The sequence below is a fragment of the Plectropomus leopardus genome, chromosome 12, assembly GCF_026936395.1.
Source record: "Plectropomus leopardus strain MGB_pleo_1.0 chromosome 12, ASM2693639v1, whole genome shotgun sequence".
NCBI classification, from domain to species: domain Eukaryota; kingdom Metazoa; phylum Chordata; class Actinopteri; order Perciformes; family Serranidae; genus Plectropomus; species Plectropomus leopardus.
The window spans coordinates 8,462,557-8,488,040 of record NC_142187.1 but is presented as its reverse complement, the minus strand read 5'-3'; the positions used below and the strand labels follow the sequence as shown (position 1 = coordinate 8,488,040).

The 25,484-nt window shown below is 39.9% G+C and overlaps 3 protein-coding genes across 4 annotated transcripts; 1 reads left to right on the top strand and 2 right to left on the bottom strand.

Moving 5' to 3' along the window:
• Positions 1 to 1,333: 1,333 nt before the first annotated feature.
• slc7a8b (solute carrier family 7 member 8b) lies at positions 1,334 to 13,848 on the bottom strand. 2 transcript variants are annotated; one of them, XM_042498004.2, is made up of 12 exons: positions 13,694 to 13,848; positions 12,478 to 12,665; positions 9,715 to 9,919; positions 7,995 to 8,146; positions 6,571 to 6,696; positions 5,416 to 5,569; positions 3,945 to 4,068; positions 3,535 to 3,638; positions 2,906 to 3,002; positions 2,675 to 2,824; positions 2,217 to 2,394; positions 1,334 to 1,830 (listed from the first exon to the last, which is right to left on the bottom strand). In XM_042498004.2, exons 2-12 carry the CDS (start codon positions 12,632 to 12,634, stop codon positions 1,703 to 1,705), a joined length of 1,575 nt encoding a protein of 524 aa, XP_042353938.2. In that variant the 5' UTR covers positions 12,635 to 12,665; positions 13,694 to 13,848; the 3' UTR covers positions 1,334 to 1,702. The 2 variants fall into 2 exon arrangements, with proteins under 2 accessions (XP_042353938.2, XP_042353939.2); XM_042498005.2 differs by having other exon boundaries at positions 12,478 to 12,662; positions 13,694 to 13,842.
• A 1,556-nt stretch (positions 13,849 to 15,404) lies between these two features.
• prmt5 (protein arginine methyltransferase 5) lies at positions 15,405 to 22,476 on the bottom strand. The gene is made up of 16 exons (XM_042497611.2): positions 22,344 to 22,476; positions 21,916 to 22,034; positions 20,585 to 20,670; positions 20,264 to 20,398; positions 20,044 to 20,156; positions 19,874 to 19,923; positions 19,595 to 19,758; positions 19,356 to 19,517; positions 19,194 to 19,271; positions 18,684 to 18,742; positions 18,321 to 18,443; positions 17,966 to 18,141; positions 17,544 to 17,747; positions 17,324 to 17,434; positions 17,171 to 17,235; positions 15,405 to 16,183 (listed from the first exon to the last, which is right to left on the bottom strand). The coding sequence occupies exons 1-16, from the start codon at positions 22,439 to 22,441 to the stop codon at positions 16,031 to 16,033; spliced, it is 1,896 nt and encodes a 631-aa protein (XP_042353545.1). The 5' UTR covers positions 22,442 to 22,476; the 3' UTR covers positions 15,405 to 16,030.
• Positions 22,477 to 23,469: 993 nt separating this feature from the next.
• Positions 23,470 to 24,943, top strand: psmb11a (proteasome 20S subunit beta 11a). The gene has a single exon (XM_088085323.1). The coding sequence runs from the start codon at positions 23,786 to 23,788 to the stop codon at positions 24,851 to 24,853; it is 1,068 nt and encodes a 355-aa protein (XP_087941449.1). The 5' UTR covers positions 23,470 to 23,785; the 3' UTR covers positions 24,854 to 24,943.
• The last annotated feature ends 541 nt before the right edge of the window (positions 24,944 to 25,484 follow it).

The following is a 25,484-nucleotide window of genomic DNA, read 5'->3' as shown; positions in this document are numbered from 1 at the left end:
TTGACACACACTAAAAAAGAAATATACAAAGCGTTTAATTTTTTATGCTAACTATATGCTTTTTTATATTAATTTACCAACACAAATGTCTCAACGCTGCTTAAAATTCCCTAGATTGCTGGAAATATAATGGGCATTTTTCTAAACATTGTAACATGTCAAGGTATGAAACCCTCAGTACTAATATCATTATTAGTTCCACCTGTGCTTTGCCTGCTGTAAGGAGTCAAGAGGGCAAACTTTGAAAAAAATATTGGAACTAGCGGAGCAAATACTGGATTACCAAACTTGCAAAGTGGGCACCTAACTGAAACAAACTTTACAGATCCAGGCTACCAAAAGCTCTGGGCTTACTACATGTAGGTATCTTTACCTTGTTATTAAAAATTATAATCATTTATAGTGATTCTTGACAAAACCTTCCAGAGCACTGACAGGTAGTCACATATTTAGACTCCTTGGTAAATATTAGCAACGTAATGGGTGGCCTAAGCAGCATGGATTACATATCTTGGTTTGATATGATTCAGCCAAAATGTCTAATTCATGTAGCATTACTTGTGTACTTCAGGCTTTTATTTTGAAGGCGAATGTAACTACTTTCCAGTTTTATTTAAGGCAAAGTGAAGTGACACAGCCAGCCTTGTCACAACTGCCCATGACTTCCGCAATTTGATCGCTTATTGTGCGTGGACTCCGCCCATTTACGTCAGGTGTTCCGACAGGTGGATGAAACATTAATGTGGAGGTGCAGCAGGTAGCACTGTACAGATACCACTGCCGTATGGGCAGCACCTTATAACACAGCGGGAGACATTATAAAGATAACTGAGTATAACTATCATTTTTAACAAGTATCCAAACATGTCTAAAACATAGTTCAGGTGATTTAAAAAAAACTTGCAGAGGATATGAATTTAAAAATAAATAAATAAATCAGGTATATGGCCGCCACTTGCTAAATATGAATTGCATATGCACTGTGGGAAGGTATTTAATGTTTGATTCCCTGTCATTGGCTTCCTGCTGAGGGATGAAAATGAATACAGCCGTTTTTTGGTGCAACCTCACTTCATGCATGAGGACATCTTAGAAGTAGAGACCACTGAGCTTCATATACAGAAAACTTAATTTCAAGGAAAACATAATAATCCGCCAGCAAACAACTCCCCATAGTGATGATCAGAACTGGAGATCTAAGTGCAAGGGAAAACAAACTTTTGCTTTCTGAAGGCAAATTTCTGTTTGCATTAAAAGGGAACCTTTTTAATAAATTAATACAGTTTGGCATATAACATGGTCAGGAGTTCAGTGAGAATAAAAACCCATAAACCATCTGGGAAATATTATTTTAGTGTTACTATAGTGAGGTGAAAATATAAACAATGCATAGAGCTTGAACGATACATACAGCTTGCATATTAAAACTTTTTCCCATAACCTCCCACTCAAATAAGACACAAAAGAAGAAGGTTTTAAATTCCAATGTAAAAAAAAAGAAAAAGACTTGCATAATTTCAGTGTTTCATGAATTCAAGTAAGTGATATTTCATCTTTAACGCGTGTTCCCAGAACATACATCGAAATAATGGTGATCTAGTGCTGTAGAACAAGTGAATATGTATTTATGTATGCAATACTTCTGAGAGTCTTCCCCAAGCGCCATATTACCCCCAAAAGATGTGAGGCATTCTCTCTTTGTTTATGTGCGGAGGCTTCTTTCATCCTCGTCATCTCCATCTTTCCTCTGAGGCTCATGGGGCGCCAGATTCTCCTCCAGGACCGGATAAACCACTGAACAAAGCTTTTGGCACAGGTGAGTCATTTTACCTGAATAAAGTTGGGGATGAAAGAAAAAAAGGTCATTTTTTGATATTTGAGGTAATTGTTAATACATGTAAATTCTGACTTTGAAAGATCTTTTTTGGCATTCATCCTGACTAATGTACCTTTTAACATTCTGCTTTATTTGGACCTCTGCAAAAAAGACATTTTAGCTGCATTATATTTAAATTGCCCCACTACAAGTGAAGCAAGGTCACCTTTAATGCAGCAGAACTGAACATCTGTGTACTTTAACCTGTTAAACCCTGCCTTTAACAATGAACCCCAGTTCACTTTGAAGCACACAGACTCACATTTACAGGCATCTCGCAGTTCAAGCAACAATTTTAACCTCAAGGTTTTTTATCTAAGACACTAGGATGTTGCCTTACCAATAGCACTATCACAACACTGTGGCTTGTTTTCCCAGTAGACTCCCAGGAAATACACAGGGACACCAGTCATCATGATGGCCAGACCAACACCGCAGACAATGGGCTCAGAGTAGAGAGAAAAGACCAGCAGGAAGGCCCAGAAGAGCAGGTAGATCACCGGCCATACCAAGCTTACCTGAAATATGAGGGAGTTGTCATAGAGGAAAATAAAGAAAAAGACAATGACATACAGTCTTTTTATCTTATAAAAGTATTAATAGATTTTAGACACATTATCTGTAACTTTGCATACTAGACATCACAATATTAGGTATACTGTATATTGTGTAGTATTCATGGAAAATATACAGGTATCTAAATTGTTTTCTCTTGTGCTGGTATTTATCCGTGGCTCTTGATTGTCAGTATAATTGGTGTCAACATCCAAATCCAAGTTGCTCCATCCGTGTCTTTACCTTTATGGGTCGATACATGTTGGGCTCTTTAATGCGCAGCACAATCTGCCCGGCGACAGTGATGCCATAGAAGAGGTAGTTGATGAAACCCACATAGTTTATGAGGGTGTAAATGTCACTGGTGCACAACATCAGCAGAGTGGAGATCAACTAAATGTGGCAAGACAGGAAAAGTTAACAATTATCTATCTTTATTTAACATCATAAATAGTAGATGTTGTTAGGACTCACGGTGAACAGTAAGGCTGGGATAGGAGTGCAGCGTGTGACGTGAATCATGGCCAGCAGACGTGGGAGATGGCCCTCCCTCGCTCCGGCGAAAAACAGCCTGAGAGATGGAATCAAAAGACAGTTTAACTCCTGAGAGCAGAGCCATCTGGTGCTTGCTTACCGTGTGCACTGGCCAGCTGAGAGCTCAGGAAACACATAGTTCAGGTGATTATGGAAGCAGCAGTGGAGAGACAGACCGCATAAATTAAAATAACAGGGTGAAAAGTGGACTGAATCAGGAGCAGAATGGGCGCAGAACTTTGGGATGCATTATTGGTCAAGTGGGGTCCTCTCATCAAAGTCAAATATGCTCTGGAAGAAATACAATTTTCTATCAGGCTCTTTCCCTACAATCTGAAATCCAGCATGTGGCCCCAGAAATGAGCTGTGTGAACTGACACTGTTCACACATTTTATTCCTGCTTAGCTTCTCATTTTCACCCTGCTCACCCAGTTTCTCCATGTACATCTACAGGTGTGGGCTCAAATATCAGCATGGGAAAGTGAGTGGGGAAAAAAAGCACGGCACACATAGAAGCTTTAATGACATGAGAGGGAGCAGAGAAGGGGCAGGGGGAGGACAAACTGACCGAGACGATGTGAACAAGGAGCCATTGACGCCCCCGAAGGTGGACAGCGCCACAGAGATAGGCATGATCCATGACATTACTCCTAGCAATTTCTCTCCAAATGTCTGGGAGAAATATTAGGAGTAGAGAGAGAGAGAAGTGGAGGAGAGAACAAATACACACTAAACACATACTTGGATAACAGCGACTAATCAAGGCATCTCAAAATGCAGAACAAAAAGGCGACAATCTAAGCGTTACAAGCTTTATGCTAAAATGAGGAGCATGCGTCAGACCAGTGTGGTTACTGTAAACGGCTGCTGGGCAATGCAACTGCTCCATTTAAAAAGCTGAGCATCTTGTAGCTGCATTCTCTACATGCATAACCACACACACATTCAGATAGAGGTTATTGTGACTTTTTTTCTCACCACGGCCACAGCGTTGGAGGCCAGCAGCTCCTGTGGGCTCATGGCTGTGATGTAGGCCACGTTGGCGAACACATAAACGAAGGTGACCACAGGGATAGAGATGAAGATTGCTCGTGGTAGATTCCTGAAAAATGAAATACAAGACTGCAGTTCATGGAGTAGCCTAACCTAACTATCTTTGTTACTTAAGTCTGATGATATTGTAGAAAATTGTTATCAATGCTTGATATGCCATTTGGATACATAATTGGGAACAATTAGTAAATTGTCAACAGGTGGACTTCTCATATGACACAAGTTACTTATGTAACGGTGTGTGGGGGATAAAATAAAATGGTGCAGGGACAAAAGTTTCCATGTTGTTTAAAGGGTAAGTTTGGTATTTTATAACCTGGTCCCTATTCTCCCATGTTTTTGTGTGTAAAAGACTGATGGGAAATTGGTCCAGTATTGAGTGAGGCTGCAACGTTACCACTTGGGGCATGTGTTTTTGTTTTTGCCGCTGACAGGCTCAGATTGTCTGACGGCATTATGGAAAGGATCCCGACAGAGATACAAGAATAGGAATAAAGATAAAGAATAGGATCCTTTCTGTTTGTCCAGAAACAGCCCAAACATCACCGCAGCCAAACTGACCAGACACTGTTTTGGTAGACATAAACACTTAATTCACTCAGTTGAATGTGATAATATGGTGGCTCTATACATGCTAAAATTACTGCATATTTAAAAGGAGTCTGGTGGATTTGGCAATGGCGATTTCAGCGCTGTGTCTGGTTAAACGAAAGGGATCTTACCTCTGAAGGGATCCTTTACATATGTCGTCAGAATTTAGAGTAATAATCTGAGCCTGTCAGTAACAAAAACAAGCTTTTACCCTTTAACATTAAATGTAAATTAATTTGATTTCATGATATCTACTTGCATCAGATTGTACAGGTGCACCAAATAAAGTGGCTTCCAAATGTATATTTTAAACAAGCGTCTGTCTGTTATATACAAATTAAGGTAGGTGTGTAAATTATTTGCTTTTTTAGAACAACCCTCTAAATTCCTACAGATTACAGAGATATTTGCTGTGGAATAAGTGCCAACATGTTACATGAAGCAAAAATAATTGACTTGTGTATATTGTGGTTGTCTCTATCTTTTTTTGCAATTTTATGCCAGGCTTGTGTCAGGCAGTTTATACAAGTGTGTATCTCATGTTCATGTTATGCTTGGGGAATGTTTAGCTTTTCTTTTGTGGTTTCCTTCTGTATGTTGTGCTAATGTGTTTGACTTTTCTGTCTGTCGTTTGTTATTGATAAAAAAAATCTTAAGTTTATTCATTTTGTTGTTTTCTTTGTTGAGATGTATTTATAAAACCATTTGGTGTTTTTTAATCTCACTGGCATATTTTTTTTTTCATCCTTTAATGTCTTATGTAATTTCTTGCGTTTTGTTGCTTGTGTAAATGTGCACACGCTACCTGTATGGGTCAACCAACTCCTCTGTAACGTAGTTGAGGAAGTTCCAGCCTCCATATGCAAAGGAGCCTTGTAGGAAGGACAAAGCTATCAGACCGACATCGTAGTCTCTGAAGGTCTCAAAGGCGTGCACTGGCTCCAGCCAGTAATAGTGACCTGTTAACCGAAAAGCAAATCATAGAAATGATCTACAGCTTGATGTGTACTGCTTTTCACCCCTACAATCTGAGCAGCAGAGGGCACCAGACACAACATCTGATTCTTTTACAGGGCCTTCAGAGTCTTTGCTGTGATCATTCCATGTTATACAAAGTTGTCTTTTGATTAGTGATACATAGGTCTAATAACCGGTTCACAGTACATTTTATCTATAAATACATCTGTCTGCTTATGGAAGACTTCTATTCAGTTTTACTCAAACAGCATTAAAAATTCTTTAAGTATTTAATTTATTGAGCTCTATCGATTCAGATTCAGATTGTTTCTGTCAGCTCCCCTGTATGCATCTTGTAGATGGTGACTATTAATTCCCATTTTTAACACTTTTAGATTTCAGCCCACACAGTATTCTCATCGCCATCACATAAAGATCTGGTCTGGACAAAAGACACATTAATTAGTTTGCATCTCCGGCCTTTAAGTCACATAAAGCAGGATATGAGGCGTTTAAATCAAATGAATGAGTTTTTGTGAGTGGATTATGAGTGGGATGAAGAGCTATCAGGGACCATAATCCCTCTTTCACATTGGAATCACAAATCCTGTCAGAGGAACAAAAGGACTATATTGTGATGGCAGCTTAAAGCGTCGCCCCCTTAAAAAAAACAACAAAAATACAAACTCTTCCCCTATTTTGACATCAGGTCTAACGACAGTTATTTCCAAGTTAGGGGTCAGAAACACAGAGGGATCATGAGACGATTAACGAGAAATAACATTATAATTACATATTTACTGTGAAATACTAGATAGTTTCACCTCTTTTGACCTCTAAATACAGACATACAGAACACAAGCTGAGTTGACACTGCTTTACTTTAAAAAAGGCTTAAAGCCAAAAAGATTGGGAGCCACTGCTCCCAAGAGAGAGAAATGGACAGCAACAAAAAAAAAAGAACTGTAGTTTGAGTATAAGAGACAGACAGAGCAAATACTACCTTTGCATATTTGAACAGCACCCATGATTATGATGAGACCCAAGGCCAAAAGCTTGCCAGCAGTGAAGACGTCTTGGACACACGTGGCCCAGCGCACACTGTAGCAGTTCACCCATGTCAACAACACTAAAACGAAAGCAAGAGAAAAGTTAGAATGAGTTGAATTCCACCCAAATCCCTTCCCCTTATTTCTTTTTTTGATTGAAAAATGAAAAAAATTTCTGAGCTTGAAACGGTTTCCATATTATGAGAGACTGTAGCCTTCTGGATTAAGTTCCACAAGAATTGGATTTGATGCTTTGAAAATTTGACAAGAAATAAAGAATAATGAAAAAAGGGTCAATGATCATTTATGATACATGCTTGACCATTTTTCTAAATTAAGAATCAGTTAAATGTACAAAACAAAACTACCATTTTACATCTTAAAAAAATATAATTGTTGCAAAAACACAGGCTTTATGTACCTTATGTACTTGTGACACACAGATAAACATTTAAAAAGATCTAATTTTTAGTCATAATCAGTTGAAAATGACTGAGTATTAAGTGGGAGATTAGCTGCATCACTCCCATCAGTAGAGAATGATTTTTCTCTCGGTTACATTTTTTTTGATTTAAGCTTTTCTGTCATTAAAATTTTATACAGATTGTCAAGTTTAATTAATTGGCTTTTAGAGATAGTTTTACTGACTCCTCTTCTGGAGCAGCAGAAAGGAGTTACAGAAATGTCACACTGCACAGAAAGTCCTCTGATTAAAATATGGAGACAAGAAAAAACAGTGTCCAGAAAAGTTACAGGTGAAGTTCAGTAGGTTCTAACTGGGAATCACTGCAGGAGAAAATGGGTTGTGCAAGTAACATGTTAATGCCACAATATAAAAGATTTTTAAATTTATAATTTTGGGTTGAGTACATCAACGTCTCACAACAAGACAACAACAAAGTATTTGTATTGTGACATTTTGTATGAACTCATGTGAAACTACCCCATCGTAGTGGGCTGTCTGACGGACACAGAGACATCGCCATCACTAGAGCCATCAGTGCAGCAAAGGCTGAGAGAGTCTGATTTTTTTTTTTGTCCTTAGTATGGCTCAAGCTCTTACACTACCCATGATGCAACTCATCAGCATCTTTTGTTGCCTGGTAATTTTCAGTTTGCAACTCAGACTTTTGGTCTAAAAGTTTTGACAAGCTTGTCATCAAGATCAACCCAATATTATTCAAATTATCTCACTAGAGTTACTTTTTTCATCTTGACAAAGATAGAGTAGATTTTGCATAGCCCTGTTAACATCCTCCAATACAGTAGAGCATCTCTCGTTGTGGGAGTGGGCTTCACTTCGCTGCATCATGACTTGTATTAATTAATGCACTAGCCCCAAAAGCCATTTAATCTTCAGTTTAATTTTATGACTCACGTAGGCAGACAGCAGCCAGCAGGCGTAGGCCACTCTCCGGGGGGATGCAGGAGGGGAAGAGGGGCTGCAGGATGTAGTTAGAGAAGGTGAGAGCAATCACAGCCTGGTTAGTGGGGTAGATAACCAACACTGCAATCCACAGACGCAAAAACCTGCGGGACAACAGAGGCAGGAGGTTACTGAGAGATAGCAGCAGACTTATCAAACACTAGCAAGCGCACACAGCTACTGTGCATACACGCTGCAGACAACAGTGTGTAAGCAGGTTAACCGTCGTTACCGCAAAAAGTGATGGAAAACAAAAGGAGATTAAGCATATTAGTTAAATGCATTATAGAAATGCACAGGGGCATTGTTGTTAAAGACGAGAGGAATGAGTGGAATTGGGTCAGTGACATTCTGGGATACTGGGAATACAAAACTACATTAGAAGAAGCATTAATTATATGGTGAGCATGGTTGTGGAAGAGGAGGGATGGGGGCTTACTGCATATTCTCATTAATTACAAAAGGCCTGAGACAATTTTGCCATGTAGTTTCTATAGACCACTTTTATGCATCATGTTATATAACATTGCATGAACTACAGCGGACTTGAACACATCTTTTAAATACAGAAATCTATGCTACAGCAAATATTTGTCAAAGCCCTTCTCTGAAGATTATGTGGTTTTAGCAACTTTATAATGATCCTGACTCTAAAGTTCTTTTTGATGATACAATACCAGTTATTATTGGTAACATAGGTAATGCTTTCAGCCCTTTATTCAGTAGCCTGGTAAGACCATCCTGATGACATGAGCTCATCATTCTGTTTCTCTTTCTGTGTCAGTCTGGACAGCATTATAGTTGATTATATAGCAATCAGGTCGCTGCTTTCAAAACAGTTATGGCGACTCCTGCAACAATAAGTTCTAACTCAAACATTAGCAGAGTAAACACAGCAATAGGTTTAGTTAATTAAGTAATAGAGTTGATAACAACAACAATAACAACAACTAAACAATAGCAACAGGATGCACTGGCAGGGTTTCTCTGAGAAAAATACCTTTTCCCCATTCGTCTGACTGGATTTGGCAAAAGATTGATTTTCTAGCTGGCTCTGTTGTTGATTAAAAAAGATATTCCCAGCTACGAAAACAATGATTATTGTTGTTTTGCCACAGATTGCCCTAATGGAGGAGCAGATAGGAGAGGCTTCAAACCTAGGGATCACTGCCATGCAGATCAGTGTTCAAAATACTTCAGACAGACAACACGGATGCTGCCAGCTGGCTGCTGAATGAGAAATGATGAAATATGCTGGCAATGCCGGAGTATCGCAAAAAAACTCTTGGGGACTGCTGTCAATGAGGTACATGTCACATACAAGGGTAAAAATAAATCAATTGTATTGTTTAGACCATTGCTGTCTAACTGAAAATTTGTGTAGAGGAGGACCAGAAGCTTGTGCTAAACCCAGGGTAGGCTGAAGGAATTTGTCAAAGCGAGTAACTTCCTCTCACTGAAAGTGTTCGGGGTGGCAGCAAGTCCAGACTGATGGAGATGGAAACAGAATGTTGAGCTCACGTTTTCAGGATGGTCTTACCATGCTATTTATTCAGTGCCCTCAAGTCAGATCTGTGTAGCAGCTAACCTACTGGTTTTTAAACTTCCACTAGGAGTCATCCACACAGCTTTAATGTTAGACCGAAACTAGATTAATAGTGTGTGTTCTCACCCTGCCAGTCCTCCAAAGATGTCCTTGACATAAGAGTAATCCCCCCCTGACTTGGGGATGGTCACACCCAACTCTGCATAGCAGAGAGCACCAATGGCTGTGATAACTCCAGTGGAAACCCACACAATAATGGCCACACCGACTGAGCTTGCATTTTCCAGGACCCCCTTAGGACTCACAAAAATCCCTGATCCAATGATGTTGCCTGAGTAAGTAAAAAACAACAGAGAAAGAGGACAGATTAATAAAATAATTAGAAACAGGCTGGATGCTTTGACATATCAATGCTACCATTTAAATACTCAGAAAAAAATAATGTGAAAGCAATAAAATAAATAATTTGTATGAACAAGTATACAACATTGCAGATTATCTTATCAACAGTTGAACAAAAACAAGCTTCAAACGGATTTCAGGCTATAAAAGGGAAAGATACAACTTCCTGTCACATGATGCCCTGTTTCCTTTGATGCTCACATCTTGCATCGTGACAGTTTTTTCTTGGGCTTCCTGTGGGTTTCATGGGGTTCACAGCATCCTTATGCCAAAGCAGATGCTCAATCTAGCCCTGGCCCACCGTGGATTTTCACTTATGGATCCCCAAGTGAACTTTCTGTGCATGACCCACTGGTGGGCTTAAAACATTTAGTCCTCGAGGGTCCGCTGTGTGTCAACATGTTCATACGATTACTTCACATGGAGCCACAACATGACTTTGTTGTGAACAGCTTTAGCCTGCACTTGGACTGGCCAAACAGGTATCCCATATGTCTCATGATCCCTCGAGTTTGCTGCTGGTCATCCTTGTGGGGAAGGCTTATTTAGGATTAGTTTCGCTTTGTATTGAAATGGACCAGAAAGACTTTAAATGCACAGTTGAGCTGTATTCTGTGTTTCACTTTTGATAACCAACAAGTAGCTAAAAGTAATGTAATGCTTTTATAGTTGTACCAACACCACAAAAGAGACTGTATTTTATTTACATTGCCTTTGTTTTAGAAGTGAAGACATGTGTCTTTTAATGCCTGGGGTGATGGCAGAGTGAGTTCATGTTTTCTGTGCTCTTGTGACCAAAAACCAAATCCAAGTTTGAAGGTATATACAATATGTTACTTCTTTAAAAAAAAATTCACTAAGGTTGGGACAAGAGGAGAGGAGGAGTGTAGGACTGTTATGACACTGCCTATGATTTAATGGGAATAATATACTTGTCACTTTGAATTAAATGGCATCCAACCTGTTACTGCAAGACAGCATCACTTGTCACTTACTGGGTGTATGGGCTTTTAAGCATTTGGCTAAATGCTATTGACAGACGGTGCCAAAGTCTGCACTTCAGGTCTGACTCAGCAGCGCCATGAACAAAGACATTCACACGGGTTGGTAAAAAGTATCATAGTACCATTGTACCATATAAAATTATCATTGGTCTCTTTTCTATTCATCAAATTGGGTTAATGTTACTTTTTTTAAATACATGCAACACTGACTCCCTTCAAAATGAGGGAACAGCTGCTTCTTGTCATGGTATAGCGACCACACTCAATTATACTTAAAATGGCGATGGAGAATGCAGTCTCAACAATTGTGGACACTTGCATTAGTGGGATTGCTTTTTATTGACTTTTTTTTTCTCTCTGCATGTATGGGAAGTAGGCAGAGAGCGAGACGGTTTCATGGCAGCGAACACTTCCCTGGAAACATTAAAGTGACGATAAAAAGAACATGTGCACGACATATAATGCTGGGAGTGCACTGAAGATACTGAGCAATCACAGTAAAGAGAATCTAAGAGCAATTTCAATCAGTAAGGCTCAGCCACTTTGAGAGCAGCGTGAATGGCTGTACTTTTTTAAGTGAGTGCGGCTTGATGAAGCTACGTTTTCTTTACACATACTAAAGAGGACAGTTCAATGAAAATACTTTCAACCTGAGCTTAAACTTATAAATAAATATTAAATAAATAAATAAATATTTTAATTGATTGTTTGGGAACTCGGTCAATGACTTCCATGTGAAACTAAATATTAAACAATAAATACATACATTTAAAAAACATGAATTTAGTTTTACATGGAATTCATTAACGGTACTTGACAGCTTGTTTGTGGCAAGTAGAGAATTGAGGACTTGCTCGATATCGGGCTATTTACTGTTTTGCAATTTTCTACATCCTAAACATAGTTCTCCTACAACCTAGTTGCTTGCAATCTGCAAGTGCACCGCTTAATGCCACTATATAGTACACACTAGACCTTTAAGCTTGTGAAGACATAGTGGAAGGCAAACAATTGTAAGAATTCATTCTTACATGATTTAAGCCCAACAAATACTAATAGCTATGTTGTCCGTTCATGTTGCATGCATAGCTGGGTTTTTTTTTTTTTAGCTAAAATGGTATATGTTGTTGCTGTGCTATTGTTTTATAATCTTGATCTACAGTTTCTTGTTGCTTTGCATGGCTTGTGTTATGTCTTGGGAGTTCCTGTTTGTTTTAGCTGTTGCTGTCTTTATGGTGTCCTGTTGCTGTTGTTATGTAAATATGATCATTTTAGAGGTTTCAAAGCATCTTGCCAAAGGACTACAGTTAAAAAAGGAACCTGATGGCTAACACTGGCACATTTACACAAATGTTAATTGATGTGTGTTGTCCTCATAAATTTCAAAAAAGAAATGAAACAACAGTAATGCACATAGTATGGAGATGTATATGATAGCCAACTCTGATGTTATATGAAAGGAATTGTTTTCTTTTTAACTTACCTATTATAATTGCACAGGCGCTGACTAGGCCTATCTGTTTTTTCAGAGCCACCCCGGAGCTGCCTCCTGTATCTTTCCCCACACCTGACTGGGAGCCTGGGGGCTCCGACTGACTGCCGCCATCACTGCTGCTCCGCTTCCTCGGACCCTCAGTCATCCTCAAGTCCTGCCCAGTGTGGCCCCCTCTACTGTGGGCAGCACAAACACATATATTAACCCTTTCAATCCTGGGCAATTAGGCTTGATTTCTTTGAAAAACATGGAATGAAGACAATGGGCAAATGACCAAGAAATTATGCAAAAATCAGCAAGAAATTAGTAAAAGAAAATACAAGAAAATTACCTGAAAATTAGCCACAACAAAATTAAATAAAAAAAATAAACAAAACAAATGGAAAAGAAAAAAAAGGAAGTGACCTAAAAATTATAAGAATTCACTAAAATAATTTGAAATATGTAATTACGATAATAAGAATTTGGTTTTAGAAATGTTTCCTTAGCTTTAAATAAATTAATTAAAATAAATTTAAAAAAATAAATTATCAATTTCCTGTTAATTTCTGGACAAGTCGTTCATAGCCTTTGCACCAGTTTTTCAAAAGAAATCCCACCAATTTGCCCATGGTGCAGAGGTTTTAATACTTGTGAAATGCGTCTAAATGTAGCACAATAAAAGTGATGTCAATCCAGGTTTCAAAGGGTTAAGTATGAAGGTAAAACTGTTTGGAAAACGACTCTGCAGCTTTATTTCCCGTACATATTTGCTGAGTAATGTCTGCACCACTTTCCTATGGACCATTACATGTCAAAAATGCTGATGGCAGTGTGGTTTCCCATCTTTAGTTGGCTACAGTAACTTAGCGCTAAAATTAGAAACCACGTCCCAGCATTAATAATTCAGAGTGCGGCACGATGAAAGGCCCGGGCTGCCTCTCTGTCCGGGGGTTAACCTACTAGTGACAACACACAGACTATGAAATAATTTGTAAGAAAAAATGTCACACATAACTGTAACGTATAAAAGTGGATGTAAATGTTGACATTAAAGCCCAAATTCGCCGGTTAAAAATGTCTCGCGCGGCAGGACCAGCCTGTTTTTTCCGGTGTAACCGACAAGACTGTTGGAATTAGCAATTAACTCATTAGCACTAACTTCATGCTCTTTATTTTGCTGTATGAACCTCAAGCAACAACTACTAAAGTGAGGAGGACCCACCTTTTCGGCAGCTGCGGTGACTTGAAAAAACAAAACCCTGAGAGCTCCCAGTTAAGTGACGGGCTTCATGTTCGGCATTATTCCTGTCTGCCGGCCGTGATAACAAAAGACCTCCAGCTGACAGCCTCGATAAATACAAAAGCTGGTTATTTTTCAGCCAATCAGCGCGGCCCGAATTGTCAACACGTCTCGCGCCCCGCCCTCTGTAGTGAAGACCCTGAGCTTCTTTTTTCCCCATTGACAAAATATACAACCTGAAGAAATACCCACAGCTTATCTTTAAAGAAAGGCTTAAATGCGACATTTAATTTAAAAGAAATGGCTATTTTCAAACATGCATTTTAATAACAAAACTACATTCAGGTGTAGAAAATCAGAAATACCGCATTTTTTCAAGGATCGAGGTATATATCAAAAAGTATTATTGCTATTGCCCTCAGTTGCTGAAATTAACATTAAATAAGATGACCACCTATTTTAAAATGATAGCTTCTGGGAAGGCCTAATCCTCTTTATAATTATTCTTGCTTGCATAAAATAATCTTACATGGATGAGTTTACTGTCTGCATTTTTCCAATTTAGAATAGCTGATACAGATAAACTTGCCAACAAAGAAAAAATCCTCCCAAATTCTGGAAACCTTTTCTTGAAAAATGCTCTGCAGAAGGGACATGTGTTATGTGCTTGATGTGAGGTGACCTCCATCCCCTTTTCTGTGATCTGTTTGCAGGTTTTTCCACCTGAATAGTGATAACCACCGTTGTTTAAAAAGTTTATTATTTTGTATTTTTGTTTGCACTTCATTTGTTGTTTTTTTTCACAATGGCTACTTTATTTTCTCTTTGTTGTTTATCTTAAATGGACATTACTATATCTTGCCTCTATGAATAGAGTGCAGTCATTTGTAAACGTTACCTGTCCTTAAAAAAAAACAAAAAAGAGACTTAAAAAATGTTCAGGCAGACAAAACACTTTCCAGCAAATCTTCTTTTGACCCTGCTTGTGAGGGTCTATCTTAAAGAGCGGAGACGTCCAAGATATGTCTTAACGAGTCTATGCAGCATGATAAGACAAGACAGGATGTCGTCATGGGACTACACTCACAAACTCAAAGTAATGTTGGGCTAATGTTCAAGCGAGAATAGATGGGTGTCAGGAGGTGGAGTGCGTCAGGCGTCAGAAATGCTCATGCTGGCATTACATCACATTGAGCCGGATCACTGTCAGTTGTGACTGAAGAGCATATTTGGTTGCTTTTGTTGTTTATGAGAGTTAAATTGATCTCGACAGTCACGCTGATGCAGAACCACACTTGCACACTGCATTATTCAGCCTTGAGCTGATGAGTAGGTTTTGTTACATCCGACAGGTCTGCCAGGAGCTTTGTTCCTGTGCTAATGAGGTATCAGACTCCTGAGATGATTAATTTTCACTCACAGCAAAGTTAATTAAAACGGCTCATCTTCCTGTTGTACATCTACCACACACAATAGGTTAAGGTTGGCTAAGAGTACAACTGTTATTTACTAATGTGGTCCAACCGATTGTCATGTGAGACTGACATCTACTGGACAACTCGCATCCTTATGACCATCTCATTTAAACTAAGTAAAAACACTCCTCCTTATTCACAAACATTTTCAATAATTTACATTCCGATCTCGAAAACTCGCAGAGCATCGTGGTGCCAAACAAAGTGTTGATCACATGGAGAGCATTACAGTGTTGTTTTAATTGACAGTTCAAACATACAGAAACAAAATAAACAGTATGAAGAGACAGCCCCCAAACGATAATGTATGTGACCTGAATAGCATAACCTTCATCTGACCCTCTCGTGGTGAGGAGAGGGGTATTTCAACAGTAAGTAAGTATCGGGATGGAATGCGTGTTTGATAAGGCAAAGTCCTGTTGGATTGTGTTTACTGTATGTCCGCAACACCTGTTCAGAACAGTGGGGAGGGAGGGTGGGGGGGTGGGGGGGAGACGACATTAAAAAATAAACCAGTGGCGAGGTGTTTGACCTAATCTGAAGGAGACAATCTCACAGCAATAATACACTTTGTGTACAGGTGATAGTCCGTGCCTGCTGGAAACAGACTTCTCAGAAACGCAGAAAAATCTGGTTTATCCAATCAACTTCTTCATTGCCAACTCAGAAGTGCAAACCACTGGCAATTTTAAAACCCAGACCACACTTAGGAGTTTTGCACCATAAGTCAAGGTTTTAACTGTGTATATAAAAAGAACGCCGGGAACACCTTGACTTTAACTGCCACCGAGTCCTACAGAAACGTGTGTGTATGCCTGTTGACGGATGTGCCGATGTGTCATCTTCAGAGGCCAATGGTGTATGAACGACCTGCTGGATTGTGGATGGCGGAGCAGGAGGGCTCGGTCACGGCCCATTCGTACCACACCTTCTTCCCGTTATTGCAGCGCCAGAATCGCACTGTCACATCATCATCCCTGGATATGGAGATGGGTTGCTATAGGAGGAATTTGGGGAAAAAGGTTTAATTAATATATGAACGCAATGATGTATAAAGGGAACCTATTATGCTTTTCTTTATTTTCTGTCATATATATATATATAATGTGACAATGTGGGATGTTCATATTAAACATGCCTTAACTGTCAAATAATGAGGTAAAGTCATGTTAAAATAATGCTTGTGAACAAAGACCTCAGCCTTCAGATTGTTCAGTATACTCGTTTCTGTTTTTCTACTCTGCCTACAAGATGTCGTTCAATCATTATGGATTTCTTTGTATACAGATCTGCTCCAGGCACTTTATTGCAAGTGTTTACATTACATTGGCTACATGGCAACATGTTAGCGTTGTGGATACATGTGATTTTAGATGCAAATGTTAATTTCTGCCCAATTTTGGAACAAGTCAGGTTGTATTTGGAAGGTTTTATTGGGGATTTTTAAAGAGAGAAAGTGCTGTTACATCATTCCTAAGCTGCAAGTACACTGCTACATGTAGCTACATGCTAATTTTGGGGAAACATGTAACCTTGGTTGCCGATGTTAATTTATTCCAGATTTTGGAACATTTTTCTGCTGGAACACGTCCAGTTGTGTTTAGAAGCTTTAATTTGTGATTTTTTTAAGGTAAACCTTCTGATATTTGGTGGTTCAGTCACTCCTCTGGGTGCAATGACGGTGCAAGAAAGTAAAACGCAGAAGACCTGTAAACAATGACTTATCAGAGTAGACTGAACTTTTTTTTGAGAGGAAGACTTAAAGAGGCAGGCGTTACTGAGTAACTGAGTGTATAGACTGCAGGTGAACACAGGTGTTCCAGCACAGACAGTATGAGATAATTGACATGTTTTTTCAAACATTAAAGTGTATAAACATGTTCAAGTGCAAACCCAAAATACTTTACGAACCTAAAAACGAGCATTAAAGGTCCCCTTTACATTACGAGTCCAAAGGATTTCATGGACTGACTGTATGACTTACTTTGAGGGGGAAGAGGATGGGGAACCAGGAGAACATTCCAGGTGAATGTGTATCTGGTTTTATACCTGCCAAACACACACACGCAACATAAAACATTAATATTTATATCTAATCTTGGCACAATGTGACTTCCTCTTCACAAAAGCAACTTACTGAGTGTGACATCTTTGTACAGCGTGGTCTCAAAGTAGCCAGCAAAACCATGGAGCACAGAGTTACAACCCACTGAGAATTTGAGGCACTGATACCGGTTGTTGTTCATATCTGAAAGGAGAAAGAAAGCTTGGTCAGCATGTCCAAAACACACCATATCAAAGTGTATAGAGTGCCGGTTTCTTGTCATACAAAATGAGTTGAATGTGCTTGTGTCTACCTGTCGTTGGGTGTTTGAAGGTGAAGCACGGTTTGGGTTCTGCCAACTGGTGGAAGTTATGGAGGCGCACTACATAGGGCGTCTCAAAATGGCACTCTGGGTCCTTGTCACGTTCCCGGCACCCCCGTACTTCGTTGTAAAGCTTGGAGGAGGACAGGGGAGCCAGGAAGGATGTGTAGGAAGAAGGGATGCTCACTCCGTCATCTGAGCGTGAAAAGGTGGAAAGAGAAAGTGATTTGAGATGCAAGGAAGCATGGAAGGTAATGGAGGATGACAAATGCTTTCCTCATGTTTGATGTAGCAAACAAGTGAGGGTGCTCTGCATTCAATAACTCATCATTGACAGCGTCTGTATGTGTAGTTGGTAGTTCTTTGAAAAAGGGCAACCAAGACAGTTTACTGTCACTAAAACACCGACGTACCTTTGAGAAAGTGCTGCGCTCCATCTAAGCACTCGGGGGAAAGTTCATTGTCGCCAAACGATCCCAGCAGCTCGCTGACGATGATGTCGGCTTTCTCAGGCGCTGCCCACTCCCGCATGTCACATGACACCACTGTCACTTGATCCCCCCACTCCTCAAAGCGCCAGTTCTCCAGCCTGAACAAGTGTGGACCAGTTTAAATGTCTGTGCAGCATTTTTAATGTCTAGGCTCTACAAACTGGTACACAATGAGAAAAGACTTATCCTGGTATGTGTACATAAAAGTTGAACTGCAAAGTATTCGCCTGTGAATATTTTTCGCACTGACATGAGCTTTAATATATATTCCACTCACGTGATTACAGCATTGGGATTTTTCTCTACAGCATACACCTTCAGCTTCCTGTCTGCCTGTCTGGCAGCACGTAGTGAGGCATTGACCAGAGGACCCCGACCCGCTCCCAACACCATCAACACCCTGTGAGAAAGAGACAGCATCATTTATAAGGCTTCACGACTTGTCTCACCACTGGAGATCTATCACGGTCATTATTTTCTCAAGTATGATCATCTCTTCAACCAGTAGAGGGATTATAGGGAGCTTTATTGAGGGGAGAGCACGTTGGTTTTAAAAATTTAATATCAAGGTATGAATCATTATTCAGACACTAACAGCAATGTAAGAATTCAAACAACAGAGGTGGGTGAAGATACTCACTGAACGTTTGTGTCTTTCTCCTCCTCTGGAACTCTGTCAAGAAGACATTTATAGACAGCCTGTGGACACAAAGACATAGCAGAAGAATCAATATGTTGTGTGTTCTTGTGTGATCGTAACTTTGCACAAAAGGAGATGTGTCAGTGGTGTGAGAGAGTAACACAAGTGACAGTATGTCCTGTCTGTACAAATGAGAACACTTAATGAAACATTTTAAAAAAGTTATCTCAGTGAAGGAATGCATAAGATAACTACTATAACTATGCTAACGTTTTAATGTTGTCTTGAGTCTGCTATCAAACCAATGGGTCCTAAAAACACTTTTCAATTGGCGACACAGAGAGTCTTAAAGGGGCAGTTATCCCCCCAAAATTAAAAATACATATTTTTTTATTTTAAATGTAGTGCGGTTTATGCAGTCTAAACTGTTTTGGTGTAAGTTGCCAAGTGTTGGAGATATTGACTTCTCTCCAGCTTGGCTTCTGGTGCTAAGAGCGCCAATAGTCTTACCTGTTGGTACTGGGAATATTTAATAGGATCCTTCTCAAACACTTCATATGTCTGAGACTCCAGGTTGTCCATGAGTGGCTACAGGGATGGAAAACATATGGTTAAAAAAAATCTTTCTTTTTTTTTTCCAGAAAACATGAAAACAAAAGAGCACTTCCTTACCTGGAGGGGGGACTGCAGGTAGTCTTCATAGCCCTTTGCGAAGAGCTCATATGCGTTGGGTGCAGGCCGGTTCTGGTTGAGGTATTCGAGGTACTGCAGGTAAGAGCGGAAGTCCTTCTCAGTGTGGCGACTGGTACCTGTGAAGATGAACTGAGCCTCCAACTGAGAAAAGAGATTGTTTTTATTACAAAAAGACTTCTACATTTGGCTGGTTTTTAGTTAAATCTGCGGGAATATACCTTGAAAAGACTGAAGATTATCCGCTGATGGGCTTTGGACAAAACAGGGAAGCCCTTCTTATTAGTTAGGAAGATGCTGGTCGGAAGTATGGCTGCTTTGACTGGTTCCCCGAGCCACTTATCAATCACAGCCTCTGACGGCATGTCCGCTCCAACCTCAATAGCTTTAGGAATGCAAAGAAGAGCAGAAGGTGCATTTTCAGTTGCGGGCAGGACCATGATTATTTCTTAATGCACTGACTTTGCCTCAGGCTGTTGCTTCACAGTGTGCTCTCTCACCAAGACAAATCCTCTTGTTGTAATCACAAAGGGTTCTAAATGAGTGCCACCTAAAAGGAGCAGAGGCAAGTAAACAACATGAGTCACGATTTTAAAGGAAATCAATGACAGCTATTTTAGCATGCAGACAGCACTCGACTGCTCAGGAAGTGGACTGGCGCGAAACTAACCAGCTCCAGGTCTTCTCATCAACGCTTGTGTCATCGATGCAAGTGCTCGGCTCGTTCTCAATCAGATCTTCCCGTGTGTCCTCTGGTGCCATCAGCGGGACACGTATCCAGAACTAATCAGAGGAACACAATGTTAGCTGATAAATTCAGTTGTCTATTAGACTTCTCTGCTTGATAAAAAGCAATCATGCGCTTGTTGAGGCTGTTAATGCTGTCTCACATTTGAGGTGTGGTGTCCAGTGTGGATGTGGTTTAGCAGCAGACGGGCTAGATTGGCACAGTTAGGGCCCTTTAGAGGGATCATGAAGACAGGCAGACCCAGGTAGGCTGAGAAGTTTAACTCCTGTGCCAGAGCCTGGAGAGAAACACAGGAAGCAGAAGGATGAGAGCACGGCAGGATGATACAAGAAGACAGATTGGGGCTGATAGACTGGACAAGATAAATTCATGACACGCCATAAAATCTTAAGATCAAAAGAATCCTTTTATGCATCAACATCCACAAGTACATCAAAGAAATTGTCCAAACTGAGGAACTTACGGCTTCCGAGTTTCTGCGTTCTGTCTCGATGCCTGAATCTGGGTCGATCCATGGGGAGAGCTTCCCAACAATAAGAGTATTCCAGTCTAGAAAAAGCAAAATGGATAGTTAAAATAAAACTACATCAACTGACTCCATATGGGGCAGCTGTGGCTCAGGAGGCACTGCAGGTCATCCTCTAATCAGAGAGTTGGCGGTTCAGACCCCTGCACATCCAGTCACCATGTCGAAGTATCCTTGGAAAAAATACTGACCCCCCAAACTAGCACAGTAACCTCAGCCACCAGTGTATGAATGTATGAGTGTATGTGTGATAGCACTCTGAGTGACTAGAAAAGCACTGTACAAGTGAAAGTTCATTCCAGTTTCTTATCAATACCATCTAAGATCTCAACTACCACATATACATTTTTCTGGCTCCATGTTTTGCAAATCAACATTTTATCTATTATATATGTCAAATTCAATATGAAAATTCTAGGGATGCACAATAACATTGGCACGTCAGACAATATTGGCTTTAAAATGAAATATTGGAATAAGTCTACATGCTGATTCCTGACAAACCAATATACAGTACACACACACATATATATATATATATACATAAAATTTACAAAGTGGACTTGTACAAAACTTTAGCCCTAAGTCGAAGTGTTTTTCTTATTTTGCACACTGAATGAATATTACATACATCGAAAAGCATTGTATTTCATGTCTCAATCTGCTGGTGGGTAATCAAGATAAGAGTATGCATAATATGATGTTAATTCCACTACAGAAGAGACTTGATGATCGCTAACATTGGGTGGGGGAAAAAAGTGGTTATCACGGTATTGGTCATTGGCCAAATTAATTATTATATATAGGCATATTGTATATTGGCAAAAAATCACTTTTTTTTGTTAATGATGCCACAATAGAGAGACAAATTTTAAAAAAAACATGTTAGAGCAGCCAGGTCACACAATAATTAATAATTCACACATTGCATTTGATATTTGCATCCTGAGTTCTGTTATACAACCATGATGTTTTACAATGTGATTTCTTTTATAATGTGTCTGTGATACTATATACCTTGTCGGCTTCATAAAACTTTTGTTTGTTCACCTGATAATAACTTCTGACTCTGTGGTTACTGTTTTCTAAATTTGCCAATGTTAGTCACTTAACCCCAGTTTTCGATCATCATGATCATCCATCAGTTGAACCATCAGGGGCCTGTTGCAGCCTACAGGGGGTAGAACTAGTTCTCTTATTCACAGAGGACCTAAAGTAAGTTATGACAACTAACGCCTGACATTAAGAAAGAGAGCATAAGGACAAACCTCTTCCGCAGAGCAGCAGGTCTGATCGGGTATGGGCACCGGGTCTGGATTTAGCGGGCTCCAACTCAAACTCTCTCCTGAACCTCGAGTGGAACAGGGGCATGCAGAGGAAGTCAAACCTGGACACAGGAGAAACAAAGCACATCATTTTACATTAGTATGTTTTTTGATGTTACAAGTTGGTAAACGCAAACTGGTTTACTTATTATTCCCCCGCCAGTTCACAAAACACTGACAGTGTAGCCTGTACGAGTATAATCGACACTTCACTCCAGTATCAAGCATCGTTGTGATTGGGCACGTGCTGGTAATTCACCGGTTAGCTTAGCAAGCATCACGCACTGACATTATGCTAGCAAACCAGCGCGACCCTCTCCTAATCTCACTTTCACTTAAAAAGAACTCGCAGAGCGCAACACTCTCCTCACCCAAGTTTGGCGACCGCAGCTAAAGTGTCGGCGACCTCCGGCACACAATTCAAATCTCTCCCGCAGGACACCCTGCTCCCCGTACTGCCGGACGCCATGATTTTAGCCGACTGAATGGGATGACTGGGACCGTCTCGTAGCTTTGGAAACTGACGCCATCTTGGATCTGCAGGGGTGTGCGTGCCCATAGAATAGCAAGAGCGTGCAGACCCAAAATGGCTTCACGAGTACTTCAGTTGCATGTCTCGAAAATTACCGCGACAACTGTGATTAGTAGGTCTTCGGTTTATGAATGTTGATCTCTATAGTTGATGTTTTCCTGTCAGAGCTTTCACATCATTTTTATGTCTTTCTACAAAATGTCTTTGAAAGACAAGGGTATTCAATACTGCAAAGGAAATTAAAGTAACAGTTATAACTATTATTATTATATAATTATTCAGTACCTCTATGACTGTTTTTTTCTCCATTTAACAATTCTCATGCACAAACAACATGGCTTTAAGATTTTTTCATTCATCCTACAAAACAGACAGAAAAAAAGATCAATCAAAATAGAAAAGACATTGACTGTTCACCTGTATAAAATAATGTATATAAAGAAATAACAATAATATATATTTTCTTTTTAATCATATTCATCCATAGCCTAATGTTAAAAAATCGATTTCAAATCAGAAAGAAACACGCTATAGTTATACTATCTAAATAATATAAATAATAAATATACTAGTGTTAAGTGTGTTATTCAAGACAGTAAACCTAGGATTCACTTTCATGTACTTGGATTTGTGTAAATAAAACTTCCCAGAATGTTATTAATCAGACAGTCATCCTTGCTGCTATCCAGGATGATGCCGTAAATATTTAGTAAGTTTTCAAATAGAAAACTTTTGGGTAAAGCATAACACATGTTGTTATGTTGGGTTTCAGGGCCATATTTTAGATACAGCTACGTAATGGAAAGCAGGTGTGTCATCAGATCCTTGGTTGGTTCCCTCCTTCCAAACTGAAAACGATAATGTGTGAATGTAGCCACTCTTAGCAAGATGACTCTGTCAGTCAGCAAAACATGTAAGGTTTGCAGAACAGGGCTTCTCCGGCTATTATTTCCAAGGCAGGTAGGATAAAATATCACTTATGTCAACTCAAATGGTTTTGAACATAGGCCTATGTGTGTGTCTGTGTGCACTGTGTCATATTTGGGAGGGCTATAAAAGGGTAAAACCTTGGTCTTTCAGTCAGATGAGAGAGTGAGAAGTTGGCAGCGGTCATCATTACAAAACATAGTGGGATTTACAAGGTTTATGACTTTTTTTGGACCAGTTTTCTTAAAGATGGACTCTGCTTTAATCTGTGTTTAAGGAGAACTTTTTTTCCTACCAATCTCTGGGAAAGACACTTATTTTTTGATCAAGGAGTCTCTCTGTATCTGCTTTATTATGGCTTTGGAAGATATTTGTGGCTTCATGGACACTCCTGTGCATCGCAAGTGGTTTCCTGCCTCTCAATTTGAAGATGCAGCCACATCTTTTCATATGACAGACTATCACAACTTTGGATTGGGGAGTCTAAAGAGGTCTGAGAGAAACAGTGGGATCCCTCTGCAATTCTCCATACCAACGTTACAATTTTTTGCACCTTACAGCCAGGGACCATCAACCCCTTTTTCCCCATCCAAACATTCAGCGACAGTCCGGAGGCCTTTCCCTCTGTCTCATGGAACAACGACCTTAGGTTTCATCTTCCAAGGTGGGGTTATTGCAGCAGCAGACACGCGTGCAAGTGCTGGGGGGCTTGTTGCCTGTCCAGCTGTTCACAAGATTACTCCAATTCACTCCCATTTAGTCGTCACCTCCTCTGGTAGCGGTGCAGACTGCATGCTGTGGGAGCGAATTCTTGCCAGAGAGATCAGACTCTACCAACTGCGTCACAGACGTTGCCTTTCAATACAAGGCACTGCAAAGCTCCTTTCATTCATGCTGCACCCCTTTAAAGGCACTGAGCTGTGCGTGGCTCTTACGCTGTGTGGTTGGGATAAAGAAGCAAATACCACTGACTGCACAAAGAGGTCAAAAGACTCATCCTTAATTACTGATGACAGCTCTTCAGCTGTTGTTAGTAGTCAAGATGTTACTGTGACGGCACATTCTGCATCCCCAAACAGTGGCCCCAAGGTGATATATGTGTGCAGCGATGGAGCCCGACTGCAGGGGGACATATTTTCTGTGGGCTCTGGCTCTCCTTATGCTTATGGAGTCCTGGATGGAGGGCTGAGTAGGAGCTTAAGTAAAGAGGAGGCCATCGCCTTGGCAAGAGAAGCCGTGTTCAGAGCCACTCACAGGGACGCCTACTCAGGAAACAATGTGGACCTCTTCCACATCACGGCGCAGGGATGGAGCCAAAGAAAGAGAGAAGACCTGAAAGATGAATATTATAGAGACATAGAGAGGAGGGCAAAAATAGTGAAGGAAAGAAAAAGAGTGACTGCGTTAGATGCTGAGGGGTGAAGCAAAAATGTTCAGGTTCAGCAGTTATACAACGTAACAAAATAATAATACTTCATTACAGTACTAAAGTATTTTTTTGGTAGTATCTGTAACAACTCTCACTTTTACTCCACTAAATTTCCTAAATAAAATGTATACTTTTTACTCCACTACATTTCTCCTACGTATTTTTGTGACTTGCTACAAAATACGGAAGGAACTGAGGAAGGGAGGAGGGGGCGGACAGACGAATGTAGGGGATTTTGTTATTTAAATCCTTGAAGTTCCAAAAATGAACTCTTTATTCTTCAAGTGTAATATAGGCTCCCTTCTCACCAACATTTACTTGCACTTTTACTTTTAATACTTCAGTAGTGCTTTTAGTACATTTAATATCATAAAATTACATTTGATACTTAAATACAGTACAAATTACATATTTTAAGACTTTATTCAAGTAATTTCCTAATGGGTGAGTTTAACTTCTGCCAGAGTAATTTTCTGTTAACATATCTGTACATTTACTCAAATATGGCCTTCAGGTACTTCATCCACCATTGGGGTAATTCAGGGTGGCTACAGTTTAAAAATAGCCTGGTGTAAAGTAAGTCACCTCCTTCAGAGTTCATATATTTAAATCGCTGTTGAAATG